Below are 15204 nucleotides of genomic sequence, written 5' to 3'. Positions count from 1 at the left end.
GCCCAGCATCCCCCTCTCATCTCTATACGTATCCCCCCTCCAAGAGAGGGATGAAAATGGAGGGGATATTTGTAACACATACATGGGGCCAGCGCGCTGGCTACTTGCGGTCTGGCCCCCGAGAATACCCGAAGGCACCCGAAGTATATCCAGTAATGTTTCAGAATCAGCACACAGTGCATGGACCAATATTTCCGTCTCTTTCTGTCTCGTGTGTTTTCCTGCCTTGGGTGTCCCGAATAAAGAGAGAGACAGAGTAAGGTTGGTAGCGGCGGGCCAGGGGCTACAACTCTAGAAAGAGACAGAACGACTGTACAGAGAGAGATAGAAGACAACTTCTCGTAAGCCTCCGACAGAACGGACACAGACCGACGGTGATCGGTAGAGGGGCCGTTCAGTTGGGGCCGAGAGAGCCACGCAGGAGGAGGGAACGTAGAATCAAGCCAATTCCATCAGACCCCCACAAACACATACACAAACAAACACATCTCAACTTGTGGACGGTCATTCGTATGCGAAACTCGATAATTGGTGATCGCGCTCCAGCTGTGTTACGTATCATGGCGCCCTTAATTGCAAAACAGGCACACGCGGTGCCAAGAACAGACGAAGAGACTTACAATGGTGGACACTCGCCGTGTCATGTTGCTGGATGTGATGACGGTGTTTCGAACGTGCGATAAATACAGACTTGTACACCCCTGCATTGGGATTCATATTTCCTAATAAAATAACGAAGTGAGATAAATGTTTACACATCGTCTGTATCGGAACCTGCAGAAATGTGACGTGTACTTGGTGGAAACATTTTTTTTTAAATCTCAAGGAAACATGGAGGAACTTACTGTAAGAAGACTGTTCAGAACGCCTGTACACACTAATATTTGCAGTGAATTAATATTTTGAAACTCAAATTGCGTTTTGGTTGTTGATTCAGTGTTGAGCTTGTGAGTGCGGTGTTACACGCCCCCTGCAGGGGGGAAATAAGGGAAACATGCGTCTCAGACTGGAACGTTTGCACAGGAATAAACTTGCGGCAGTTATAAGATAATATTTTGACTTTTCATGGAGTTTGTTGTGAATGAAAAAGGAACATCTAACTGGGAGAGTCTTCTCGCGGCCTGCGTGTAGTGGCAATTGTGTCAGAAGGAGAGAGAAGAAAATGATTCAAATGCCGTGAAGAAGGGATCACTCCAACTTAATCACCTCCAAAACATATCCAAGATGCGGATTAAAATGCCAGCAGTTCGGATCGCGCAAGGTAGGCCACGAGGCATGTTCTTAATCAGTGTCAACCCCCAACACTTCCTTAAAAAGAAAGACAGTTAATTCTATCGGGGTGGGCGGGGGTGAAGGGAAATGTTGATTAATTTTTAATTTCCCCCTTTTGTCGTGCCTACGGCGTGCGCGTTGAGTACTACAAGGGGGTGGTTTGGGGGTAGAAAAGGGGGGCTAAAAAGAGAAAAAAAAGCGTGAAAAAATAGCGGGGGGAAAAGAGGGTTTTCGTAAGAATTAGAAAAGACGAAGGAAAGGAGGGAAAAAGAAAAGAGAGGGGTACAGGGGGTTGGGAGTGGGTGGTGGGTGATGACGTAGACACCATCACGTGATCAGAGTTTTTTAATTAATGAGTACGCAACGGAGTTTCTTACTGTCTTGGAGGGCGACGCTACTGAGAGACGGGGGTTGAAAAAATAGCAATGCAGACCGGAAGTTCTCAGTTTTGTTGCTGTCACCATTCGTTGTCTGAGTGTTACTTCTTTCCTTGTCTTGTGTTGATTATGTGCGTCGGTGAAAGAAGAGAAAAAAGTACGGGCGAAGGAAATGTATTTTCGTCCCAGTCTTTAGTTTTAGTTCCGAGGCGGCACTTGATAAAGTAAGAAGCGATTGGCTCTGAACGTACGCCTCGCTAAGTTCCATGCAAAATCATGTTCGTTATGTCTACATTTCTCTTGCCACTTTCATTCATAATAATTCTTTATTCCGTACACAAACATTAATAATCTGTTTGCCATTGCTGATAGAAATAAGAATTTCTAAATATTTTGTTTGTTTACTATGTATGAAGCTCGGTAAAGAGATATTTTCCTGAAGATGTATTTAAATAACGAAATACACATGTTAGTTCTGAAAATGAATAATTAAAAATGGTTTCGTCTTAAACTCCAACCAGTGGTTCGTGTAACTGATCGTTTCTCACGGAAATTACATGGGGTTGTGTATGTGATAATGTTGATGGGGTTGTTGAACGTCTTGTACTGTTCTTATTCAAGAGGGAGTGTAGATATACCATGTGTTATATGTTTTAATGTGTGTTTAAATTGTGTTATTACTGAAATATTGTTTACGCGTGTAATAACTTGCTATTCTTTTTTTTTTGGTTCAGACTTGAAAATTTGTCACTGACTCATTTGTCGAGTCTAATGAGGCAACAGTAACAAAGTTTATAAACAAAATTGCGTGTGTTTGTATATTTACCAGAGTTTTGTGGGCCGAACAGAAAGTTACGGGCGACGAACAACGCCGTTCTAAGGGTGTATTTATTTTATCGGCGCCGTGCGTGCGTTCCTGAGGACGCCAGGCGGGGGAGTTTGCATTCCGACGGCAAGCGAAAGGCCGGTTGCCGGTACTTCCTCGTGCCCGCGCGATCGAACGACGCCGCGTCATGTACCTTCTCCGCTAGACGCATCGTTTAACCCTGCGACATAGGCAGCACTTAAGCCGCAAGCCGACGTGGGTGAGCGCCGTGGTGGTGACGACACAAAAACGTCGCGTGTGGCGTATGGCGGGAGATGGGATATGTGAATTGTAGGAATATGGCTATTTGATGTGATCATATATTAATTGATATCGAAACTTGATGTGTAAAAAATACGAGAAAATTTGAAATGGATTTGAAGGTAAAAATTTGCGATTGGTGTTGTATATTTCTTTCTCGTACTTGTGTGCGTTTGACGTATTGTTGATATACAGACCTACACGATGCTATTCAAAGGATGGCTTTTTTTTATGTATGGTGGAATATTTTGAATGGATGTGTAAAAGTTACTGCCTATACTTAAAAATATAACCGTACAAATTCGGTGTAATTTACACAGTGTTTTATGACAAGTGTTTGTAGACTTATTCATACTTTGCATATCGAATTTCGAATAAAAACAGGTTTCACGTCTGTTCACCTAAATTAAATACCACAATATCCCGAAGCAAGTTTAAAATGTCTGCATTTTGATTTTTATCACGTTTAAAAAAGTGCTATATTCTTTACCGACAAAGCGCACAGAGTTTACTAATTGTAGAGAGAGACGGGATGTTTCTGTAACTGGTTTGTATAGAATTGCCGATCCATGGTGACGTAGGTCAGCGTAATGAGGGAGATATTTTAGTAATTTTTTACCAGTTACTGCGTGAGGCAGTTGGTTGTGTGAAGGAAATGAGTGTCGGACCTTTATACTTTATGTAACAACTGAAAATCGGGCTGTGTTTATGATTAAATCTTCTAAAATTATGACGACGGCCGTCACGACGAGCTTTGAGTAGGAACTACAGACTTAAATCAGGGAACTCCAGGGCGTTGAAATCTATTGAGGTTCTAAACGAAAAACATATTTTATTAATCAAAATAATATGCATCACTCTTTATGTGATTTAATTTAATTTAGTGTTTTTTTTCCAAAGACGTTATATTTTTCCTCAAAACTGCAAACAACATTTGAAGTAAATTTTATGCTTAATTATTTATTAATTGTAACCTTATCATTCAAGCCATGTTTAGTTGTAAATCTGTTATCTGTAACATATTTCATTGTAGTTCATGCTTTATGTGGAACTTAAGCAGGATGTGAGTGTCTGGAGTGGATTCATCTGGCACAGAATAAGGTCCAGTGGTGGGTTCTTGTGAACACGCCAAAGAACCTTCGGGCTCCGTAAAATGTTAATAAATTCTTGACTAGCTGAGCAACTCTCAGCTCCAAAATGAAGTTGAGCTTACGTGTACGGGTCTACTATGAAGAATAATGTTTTTACAACTTTGTGTGCGTAAAATATCATAAGCGCGTTTGGCACTGAAACTGAAGTGTAGGGCTAAGTTAAGTTTTAAGGAAGTAACTCTTGCAGACATACGTCAGTAGCTAGAACACACAGAGAATTCTTTTAAAATGTTTATAAATTTAAATTATTTACAACATATGAAATTTTACATTTTTATAAATCCATGCTATTCTTTTAATGGCCCATAAATTGTATTACTGTCTTCAAAACTTCAAAATTTTGCCCCACACGTATTGCTCGTGTAATTTAAAACCACTAATTTCGTTTTTCGAATATTTTAAGGTTATGACGGCAGTTATTTAAGGACATGAAGCCGTGCAGTATGATATTTACTGACGTTTCACAGAAATCTGATGCATGCTTTCCTGAAGTTATAGGCAGAATATTCCTCAGAAACTTTGGTAAATATGTACCAGATTACACGTGTCACATCCCATAAATCAATAACCATAATACTACTCTTTCGTTTAATATAGCAAGTATATCATCAATGTTTATTTTGTGGTCTGTATATTCTAAATTAATTCTAAATATTTAATGTTTTTAAGCTTTCGGAATATGTGTAGATGCAGTATATACTTGCGTTGCTTTGCGTATGAACCCTTATACCAAATTCACTTCCTCAGAAAACTGAATACAAGGCCTTCATGTAGAAAGATTATAAGCCCTATCTAATACTGAAAGCCAGAGACTCCACGAGGCAGATGACTGGTGAATAATGAATTGGAAAGGATTTATATGGAAGTGATCGTGGTCCATTCTTGGCATTACTACAATATTTTGCTGGGCGGACTTAGAAAAACTACTAAAACCGTAGTCAGGGTGGCCGGTTTCCCGGTCGAGAACATAAGCGGGAACTCCAGAATGCAAGTCCAAAACGGAGAGGGGACTGTAAGAAACTCCGCAAATCTGCACGGCGCTAACTGTAAATAAAATATGCTGTGTTTTGCTAAACGTCCCAAGTGAAGGGACAGAATTATTGTAATGTAGTTAACTGGGTTTCTTTATCTTAACAGCACTGAATTAGTTTGGTAAAAATTGATTTTATTTAACAATATATTTTATTGATAAAGTATACGAATGAATCAATCAGTCAGTACTTTATTAGATCGGTTACAGTTTACGCATTTCAGTGCTGGAGTTCGACTCCCTGGTCCCACGGTACGGCGGCAACATATATTTATACTCTTACGTTTGAATTTGGCCAATATAAATCCTGTTACAGCCTGTACTACATACCGGATCGCCTAAATATGTGTTATTATGCCTCTGCTTGCCCTACAGAAGGACAGGTTTGTAGATTGAATGTAACAGATTGTAAAATATTAACATATTCTATTACTGTAAGGTTTAATTTGATTAAGACAGTTGTCGAGCAGGTTAGCGAGAAGATAATGGGCAAAATTTGTACTCTGGGGTGCTCGGTTCGAAACTTGACAGGGATACCTGATATTCTGGCTGAGATTTTTCATGGTTTTTTTTTTCAATCCCTCCAGATAAATTATGTCATTAACGCTTTGTTCCAAATCTTTTTCAGTTCAGACTGAGATACTGATATTGTCGTTAAACAATTCACAACAATGACTAAGTCAGTTGCTAGCTTCCATTGTTACACGTTAATAATTGTATACATTTCTGAAATATCAAGGGTATCTGTTACTGGAAATGTGTTTATAAAATACCTTTAATTTGGGAATGCAAACTGCGTATTGGTAATGTGAATAAAGAGTTAAGAAAACCAGTTATAGGCTTTCTTTACAAAATAATTATAGTGAAGGAGAACTCCGAAAATGGAGCCATGTCTGCCGATTATTCCATCTGTTTATGGCTTTTTCTCAGCCTCTAAACCTTTGATCAAAATTTGTTTCTTTCGTTATGTGAGATAGAAGAATGTACAGAAGGCTTTCAGTCAGGCAATTTCGTTTTTGAACCTTATTGATACATAATAAAGTCATTTTGTCATTTATGTTATACATGAAAACATCCTTTTATAGCCTCTTCTATGTACCTACATATGTCATAAACCGTTAATAATATTTTATATACAGCCCGCAAGTTAGCTTAATAAACTGCAAAGATCGCTTGTAACTTCGTCTCGTGCTTCATGGAATACAGACTTCCCAATCTTATTACATTATCTGACCTTCATTTATGGAAAGATTCGGGCCATATAGAAGAATAATGGCTCTAAAATACGACGCAAACGCGCTTTTTATGAAATCGAATTTCTCGTGTAATGTTTCATTTGCAGCTCACACTGTCTCGGGACTCCCTTCCGGAGGTGCCGAGTTCGTGACATACCCGAAGAGCCATTAATCTGGTTGTAGTTTCTCGTGGTTTCTTCTATAACTATTTGTAAATTCTGGGATAGTACTTAAAGTCAAGGAGGGTGAGATTGGCAGGGCATGTAGCACGAATGGTGGAAAGCCAGAAGGAAAGAGACCACTAGGAAGTCGAAGACGAAGGTGGGTGGACAATATTAAAATGGATCTTAGAGAGATAGGATAGGATGGTATGCATTGGATTGATCTGGCTCAGGATAGGGACCAGTGGAGGGCTCTTGTGAAAACGATAATGAACTTTCGGGTTCCATAGAATGTTGGGAAACTCTTGAATAGCTGCACAATTGGCGGTTTCTCAAGAAGGGCTCAGCTCCATGAGTGAGTGAGTACTTAGTCAGGCTACGACCACTTCCTTCCACATACTTTTTTGTTCATTAATCAGTAATCATTCAGCCATTAGATACTATATTAGCTAAACTACTGACAGCGGCAGTAAATAAATCATAAATAAGAAATAATCCGCGCCTCATTCAATAATAAAAGCTTATTTTGTGTATTGAATTAATTAAAAAAAATAGATATTTGTTCAAAAAAATTAAGTGGTTATTATTTGTTGCTTGTTTCTTTTGTCCGGAATCCATGTATTGAATGCAAATGAGAAACTGGGTTCATCTGCGCATTTAATTCCCTAAGCTACGACGAATTTCAAATAAATTTAATTTGAGAATCAAATCTAAAATTTGAGGACTACAAAAAAAATATTTTTTTTTCAGATCAGGCAACGTATACTTCTGTAGACGGTAACAAAATTTTCTGAAGAACTTACTGTCTTCATATTCTACCTTAAAAATGGAGACAATAAACACCTCCTAAACGTTAGAAACTATATATCAAAATACACGGCGTAAAATCTCAAGACCGTCGTCTTAAATCCTCAATATCATTCAAAGAGGACAAGGAACATATGCCTTTCTGCGAGTATAACGCTGTTATCATTTCTGCTGTATAGAACGCATTTTTTTTTTTCGACGAGTAACGGCTGAGGATCAATGTTCGCCATTTCAGTTCTTCCAAGAATCTAATAATATTAAAATATCAGTACGTATCTCACACGAAACATATTACGTCTCCGCTACAAAGACCAACCGGTTAATGCTGTTTAGGGAAATAATCGCTGTTTATTGTGAGAACCATACGGAACACACAAATACACTGTGTGGGTAGAATGCAGTATATATAAATTCAGTTCCTACCTCACAGGAAACACATTCCGTCTCCGCTACAAAACCCAACGGTTAATGCTGTTTAGGGAAACAATCGCTGTTTATTGTGAGAATAATTTATAACGTGTAAATTGTTGGGGAAAGGGGGCAAAAAGTGTAGAGCTTTCTTAACGTGGTATATATAGAAACCACTTTGAAGTAAAGGTTAAAGTAAGTACTGCACAAGGGTCAGTAGAGAGACGAATAGAACCATATGAATACATAAGATGTATTGCTTACTTCCATTTTCAGTTTACGCCACAATTTTCTTTCACGCTTCCAACTAAGATTATTTTTAGTTATTTTGTTAACTCTGAGAGAGTCAGGAAGCAATAAGTTAGCTATTGTAAAGAAAAGCGGAATTACAGTTACGTCGCTCTTGTTAAGTTGAGGACTAGATGTTGCGGTCTAATGGGTAGCAATGCTGGTTCTTATTCGGGTAGTTCTGGGTTCGTATCTTAACCCGTTGTTTTCCCTCATCTCTTCCAAGCGGATGCTGCGATAATATAATTACTTTACACTCCCTCCACACTTTTCCAACTGATTATTCGCCAATCAACCTACCATTCTAGGTTATATAGTGTGAAGTAGCGTCGTTAAATAAACCATAAATAAAAATGTATAAATATACACATATATATATAAACGTACCAAATATGATTACGAAATATCTAAATTGTTATTTTAAAATTATTCTTCTGTCCTGAATGCTCTAGGGCGACGAGTAGAAATATTTTTAGAAGCCTTAAACGTAAATTTGCAAGTAAATTTTCTGTTCCCCCTTCTGGAAATAAACAAATATTAGAGGATCTTATTATCATACTGCACCTAATGTTTGCGATTTATTTCATTTTTTTATTAAACCATTTCTTCAGTTCGTAAACTGGGCCTTCCGGCTCAGAGAATCATGGGTAATCCTACGTCATTAAATCTTCGGTTATTTTCAGCACTCGTACGCTGAATATATGGATTTTCTTTAATACTTTAATCATAAAAGTGTTGAGGGGTGTGTGTTCCTGTGAGCCCCACAGTATCCGAAACGGCCCCTGCAGGCTGTGTATGAACTGAATTGCTAAACATCATACAGACTTGCTGCACAGTTCGTCATGGTCACCACAACTGTGAACCCCCGATCTCACACAAATTCTCACTTTCTGTGTTCTGCACGGATATACACGTGTTTGTGTACTTCCGCTTACATGAAGTCATACATTGCTTTCTGTGCTCTATAATCTTACCCTCTCCCCGCCTTCCTTACTATAAAGTCACGTCTTTAATGTCAGAGCTCTTGACATGAAGAGTTTAACCCCATAAATATAATGATGTATAAACGGTAAGTCTGTTAACCAGTAAGGCATCCTCTTGCCCCTCTGCCTTCACAGGTTTCTTCATAACTCCTTACTACAATACACATGCATGACCCCTTGCTTATTCGCTCTATACAAACATACCTGTCTCTTTGAGACCAACAAAGGACATTAACACAACTTCGGCCCTCTTGCCCCCTCCCAGTTTTCACCCCTTTCATGTTCTGGCGGTCTTGTTTTGTGCTGACTTCATGTAGTAGTTTGTTGTCCAACCAGAGGGCCGGAGTAGTGAAATAGGCAGGTAGTGTCCACTGAAAGTCGTGGTCACTTCTGTCAAAAAGGGCTGACCCCATGTATTTGTATATTGTTCTGTCTTCTCTGCTGCTATGTGTAAAAATGGCGAACAGTGTCCGTAGTAGTCACAGCAAGCATCGCAGTGCTACAGCCAGAAATTAAAATATGTGTACTGATGCTGCTCATGGGACTTGCCACTGCGTGGATGCTGGCAGTGTCGCCGAAATGTAGTACGAATGAAGATTTCTGTCTTCTAGGATACAACACCATGTAATCCGTTAAAAGTCAACCGACGTTTCGGGGAAACAAGCTCTTTTTTCCACCTTCCTTCGCGCTGGTTTCTTGGCTCATTCCTCGACCCTGAAGATGGAGGCGATATGCACCTCTGTAGCGTCGCTTGACTTTCAACGGACCAAATGCTGTTGTATACCAGCAGAGAGAATTCCTCATAACCACCGGTGTCAGCACCTAAAATCCTACTTGTAGAAGGTGCAGTAGAAGACTATTATAGGAATTAATTAATGACAAATGTGGTTCGGATAATGGAAAATTCGGATAATTGGATTAAATTCTTATCCGTGAGAAAAAACACTTATAATAATAAATACAAAAAGCTAAAACAGTTGGAACATGAAACATTAATAACATTTTCAAACAATTTATTTGGAAAAGTCCAACAATGATGTTTGTTAAGCTGACGCATTCCTTGGTTTCATTTATTCAGTTAATTGGCAATTCGGATAATTGGGATTCTACTGTACTTACTGCGCACCGTCATCAGGGTCTAAGCGATGACAGTGGATCAATTTTCATACGTAGATAGGAATTCGTGACACACACACAGACAGATGGAAGGGTGGGGGTTGTGTGCTGGCAGACACAATACGAGCAGTGGACAGGCAAAAGCTGTAAACCGCTTATTCTCCTATTTTTAGAACCACTGAGCCCATCAAAGGGCCGCCTGCAACAGGTGATCCCGAGCGGTCACCTACCCATCTCATTACCAAGCACAATGTTGCCTAATTTCTTCTGTCGTTCGAGCGGCATGGAGGGTGGTGGAGGAGCAATAAGTACTTCCGAAACATCAGAAACACTGCCTACATCCACACGGTGCAAAGGCCAAATACAGTAATCCCTCCCTAGTCCGTTTACAGATAATCAGGATGTTGGATAATCCGGATCGAAAAATGAAAAATTCTCTTTCACAGTTGAGAACATACTTTAAAAGACATGGGATTTAGGTGCAAGAAGAATTTAAAAATTCGTTGTGGGCAGCTAGAGAGACGAAACCACTCAAGAAAATATCCAAGATTGGCTTCAGTTGAATGAAGGAGACCATTGATTTAGGCCGCTTGTCATTTTATGGTTAAAAAAAAAAGGATTTACAATTATCTTTTTATTTAGTTTCATCGATACTATTTGTATTATTACGCGCCATAGCTCAAGCGGTTAGCCCCTGGCTTCCAACTGCGGCGGCCCGGGTTCTATCCCGGGTCTGGTCAAGTCGGATTTGTGGTGGACAAAGTGGAGCTGGGGCAGGATTTCTCAGAGTACTTCGGTTTCCCCTGCCAATCTTCATTCCACCAATTGCTCCACAATCACCCTCACCTATCATCTGGGGCTGGTACAATAGGCCAGAAGTGGCCGCAGTACAAGGGACTTAGTCCCACGCCACTAGCAATAACAAATATATTTTATTAAATTTTCCAAATATTGGTTTCAGGGCCATATTTTGCTTCATTAATCCTGATTATCGCACAGTCCGGATGACCTCTCCCCTACAATTAAACCGGATTAGGGAGCGTTTACTATAATAGAATCATCAGCAAAGAACCACAGTGACAACCTAAGTCTGTAATGAGATTTGATTTTTTGTGGCTTTTAAAGTTAAGGTCTTGGTCTCTATGGCACAGGGTGTTCTGGTAGGCGGAATGCCGAGTTAAATTAGGTGGTACACATATTTACCATTGTCGATATTCCTGTGGTTATATACAAGTCTTATTTTCCACAGCTTGTTAGACATACTGTGATTATTTGTAAAAAAGAAAAGGTATTATTATGCGTATCGATTAATCGGTTTTATTCTCAAATTATCAGAATCTATATATATTCTCAGCCGGTCACGGTCTTCGCTCGCTCGGAAGCCGAGATGGTGGGTTCGAATCCCACTCAGGGCATGGATGTTTGTGTGCGTTTTTCTGTGTTTGTGTACAGGTAGAGGCCTTGCGACGAGTCACCCGCCCAAGGAATCCTACCGAATGTGTAAGATCTCGAAAAAACCGAAGTGAACGGAGAAGTTCATGGAGGTAGGCCTAGGCCCACTGGGGCTGTAGTGCCAAGGGTGAAAAATATATATTCTCAATAATTTGTTAGATGTAATTTAATTATTTAGAAGAACATAGAATTGATGTACGTATCATTCTCAAGAAATTAGAGTCGATATGATCTTGGTTATAGTATATATGTTATTTTCACAACTTTTTTCGAGATATTATGATTATTTATAAGAATATCTACTCTTGTACATATCGACTCATGAATTTCATTTTCTAGTAATGAGTCGATATTTGGTACTTGCACCAGGGAAAACAAATGCTTGATTTATTCACCCAGGCGTGAAGGAACAAAGGAATAAGATAGCAGTTTCCGTCAATTAGTAAAATTTTCTCCTCTGTTTTTTAAAGACAGAAATACTCGATATGTCCATTTCTCTTGGTAAGTAGTCCCCAATTAGCGATATAACTTAAAGAATGCCGGCTTGCCGGTCTCTCTTTTATGGCTGGTTTAAAAAAGGTTAGAACCTCATAAGAAAATTCCTAAAGGTAGAATGTTTCCCCCCACCACTGAACTTTGTTTCTCCCCTCTACCACTTACCGACTTCTCGCCAAAATATAAGTTCTCTGAGAAGTGTAAAGATGTCAAACCACTATGACACGGAGACTTTGAAAGGAGTGAAAATAGAAATGTTGATATTAATAACATCTGAAGTAGCTGCAGGCAGGCAATGAGCTTCACGTTCCGGCCGTTTTATTTCTTACCCATGTACGGAGGACCCACTTGCCTCGGTACCCACTGTATAGGAGGCAGTAAGGGAAATAATTTTTTGCCTGTGCCGCGGTTCGAAAACCAATTCCTCGGTTGTCCATCACATAAGATAGCCACCACATGAGCTGAACAAGCCTGAGTTCTTTTCACGTTAATTTTCCCAAAATGTGACAGTCTTCATAAGAAATTACATATAAGGATATTGGTGTATATATATATATATTGGCATTCGTAATGGGCGATTAATGTAGTTTTATCCTCAAATTAAGATATATCTATAATGAATTATGAAATAGAGCGATATTAATTCATTCTGAAGAGCATATACTCTACGAACAAAGCTACGTCATACCTTGTGTACACAATGTAACGGAACAAAATTCTGCGTAAATATGTTCGAATTTTCTTATCGGCTTATGAATACTAGGAATGAGTTAAATTTTTTGCCCCTTTTTGTCGCTACAGCCCTAATTTTGGCCTTGGCCTACATCCATGAAACTCCCCGTTTCACTTTGGTTTACTAGAACTTAGACATTCTGTAGGATTCCTTGGGCTGGTGATCAGCTCGTCTCAAGGCCTCTACCTGCACACAAATACAGAAAAACGCAGGTGGGATCGAAATTAAACGGGACACATCAGCTGTTGGTCTATGCTGATGATGTGAATCTACTGGGTGATAATGTAGATATCGTAAAAACACACACAGACTAGAGGTCTGGAAGTAAACACAGAGAAAACTAAGTATATGTCGCTATCTTGTCATCACAATGCAGCCCAAAATCACGACATAAATATAGGTAACAGATCCTTTGAAGATGTGGCACAGTTCAGATATTTGGGAACGATTGTAACAAATCAAAACTTAATTCAGGAAGAAATTAAGAGGAGATTGAACTCTGGTAATGCTTGCTACCATTCAGTTCAGAACTTTTTGTCTTCTCGTCTGCTGTCCAAAAACAAAAATTATAATATACTAAAGTATAATTTTGTCTGTGGTTCTACATGGGTGTGAAACTTGGTCTCTGACATTAAGGGATGAACATAGATTGAGGATGTTTGAGAACAGGGTGTTGAGGAGAATATTTGGACCGAAGAGAGATGAAGTGACAGGAGGTTGGAGAAAACTGCACAGTGAGGAGCTTTATAACTTGTACTCTTCTCCAAGTGTAATTAGAATGATCAAATCAAGGAGGATGGGATGGGATGGGCATGTAGCACGAATGGGGCAGACGAGGAATGCGTATAGGATATTGGTGGGAAAGCCAGAAGGAAAGAGATCACAGGGAAGACCAAGACGTAGGTGGGCGGACAATATTAAAACGGATTTTAGAGAGAGAATATGGTGGCGTGGACTGGATCGATCTGTCCCAGGTTAAGGATCAGTCGAGGGGCCTTATGAACACGTAATGAATTCGGGTTCCATAAAATGCTGGGAAGTTCTTGAGTAGCTGCCCAGTTGGCGTCTTCTCAAAAAGGTTTCAGTTCCATGAGTGAGCATTTTAAGCGTCAAAGCAAGAAAAAGCAAAGAAACCAAGGTTAGAAGGTCACAATATTTGGATTTGAAATGCTTATGGAGGTGACTATGGAAAGTGCGGTCTTGTGGGTTCTAATGCTGTGTAGTTCGGACAGAGGCCTGTGTTTGGGAGGATTATACCGCTCTCATCTTCATGGAAGAAGAATAAATCAAGCAATAAGTCAAGAGAGTGGGACGGCAAAAGAGATTAGACGTGTGAAATTTGAGGTGTTGAAGAATTATACCGTGGTTTTCTGCGTTATGGCGCCGTGTACTCTGGTAGGTTTTTACAGAATTTCATAGGAACATGTGCCAACCTCTTCATTGGCCTTGGGTGCAGTACGTTTCTGCGAAACTTTGGTACCCTTCTACCAGACTACACGGCATCTTAACCTGCGAGAACAATATACATATTGTCAGGTGTATGAGTGATTATAGATGGAGTTTTGATTCGTAATTGGATTTATTAACCAATTACAGATGGTAGCTACAGATAAATATAACAGCCTCACTGGTTAACACACTCTAAAGATCGCTGTAACTGCAACACACACAAAGTCTTCTGTGTCTTCACTAGTCGTTTCCTGGTAATGGATTTTAACAATGTCTTCTGCTAACGTCGTTGCCAGTTTGTGGATGTCCCAAAATTGGCTAAACTGAGCCTGAGCCTGAGTCTGAGTCTGAGTCTGAGTCTGAGTCTGAGTCTGAGTCTGAGTCTGAGTCTGAGTCTGAGTCTGAGTCTGAGTCTGAGTCTGAGTCTGAGTCTGAGTCTGAGTCTGAGTCTGAGTCTGAGTCTGAGTCTGAGTCTTATGTTGCGGCCTACGGTCAGTCGGCCAGTCTGTCTTGGAATAAAGCACCCATCTGAGGCTTACGGCCAGATTTTAATTAGTCGAAGAGTTGCGGGTTTGTTAATTTGGGGCGCTCTCTCTGACGAGAGGATAAGTCTATCGTTTACCAGTGCTGCTGACCCTCGCCAGCGCAGTCATTTTCGGGTCCGAGTTCCTTGGGACTCGTGACCATATTTTACTGTCTCAGATTCGTGACTTCCCTTTTCGTCGCCTCCTACGACTCGCACGGTTACGATGTAGATATTCGACCCCGCCTCCACACGGGATAATTAACTAAACTGTAAACTTGGCCTGTTTATAACTCCTTTGCACGGATCGCGTAGAAAACACCGCTTCTCAATTTTTGTAGTTCAATCGTTTGTATTCAAAGCTGGTACTTAGTAACGGCTGCCGTATATTTGCTTGTTTTGTGATAGTTGCCTATAAGCGGGCATTGTTTATAGAGTCATTACCAAGCAACGGTTCTACATACTACAATATTAAGAAATTTGTGAGTTTTGAAACTGTTATGATAATGAGTCATACTCGTTTGGGACCATCAGAATAAGTTGCCCACTGATGGAGAGTATCTCGGTTTAACGGGCCGAGCTGACTCGTTTCCTTCCC

At 39.9% G+C, this 15204-nt stretch overlaps 1 protein-coding gene across 2 annotated transcripts in view; it reads left to right on the top strand.

The window, feature by feature from the left end:
• The first annotated feature begins 364 nt into the window (after positions 1-364).
• LOC111866684 (B-cell lymphoma/leukemia 11A) overlaps positions 365-15204 on the top strand; it is a 196903-nt gene continuing 182063 nt past the window's right edge. The window contains exon 1 of one of the 2 annotated variants that reach the window (XM_023855869.2): positions 365-1261. In XM_023855869.2, coding sequence (XP_023711637.1) covers positions 1225-1261 — 37 coding nt within the window. In that variant the 5' untranslated portion in view covers positions 365-1224. Of the gene's footprint in view, positions 1262-1667; positions 1807-15204 lie in introns of those variants that run through there. The other variant, XM_033752378.1, reaches the window with a different exon arrangement.

This window comes from Cryptotermes secundus, unplaced genomic scaffold, assembly GCF_002891405.2.
Source record: "Cryptotermes secundus unplaced genomic scaffold, Csec_1.0 scaffold66, whole genome shotgun sequence".
In the NCBI taxonomy this organism is placed as follows: domain Eukaryota; kingdom Metazoa; phylum Arthropoda; class Insecta; order Blattodea; family Kalotermitidae; genus Cryptotermes; species Cryptotermes secundus.
Note: the sequence above shows the minus strand (reverse complement) of the source record. Positions and strands in the feature narration are given on the sequence as shown.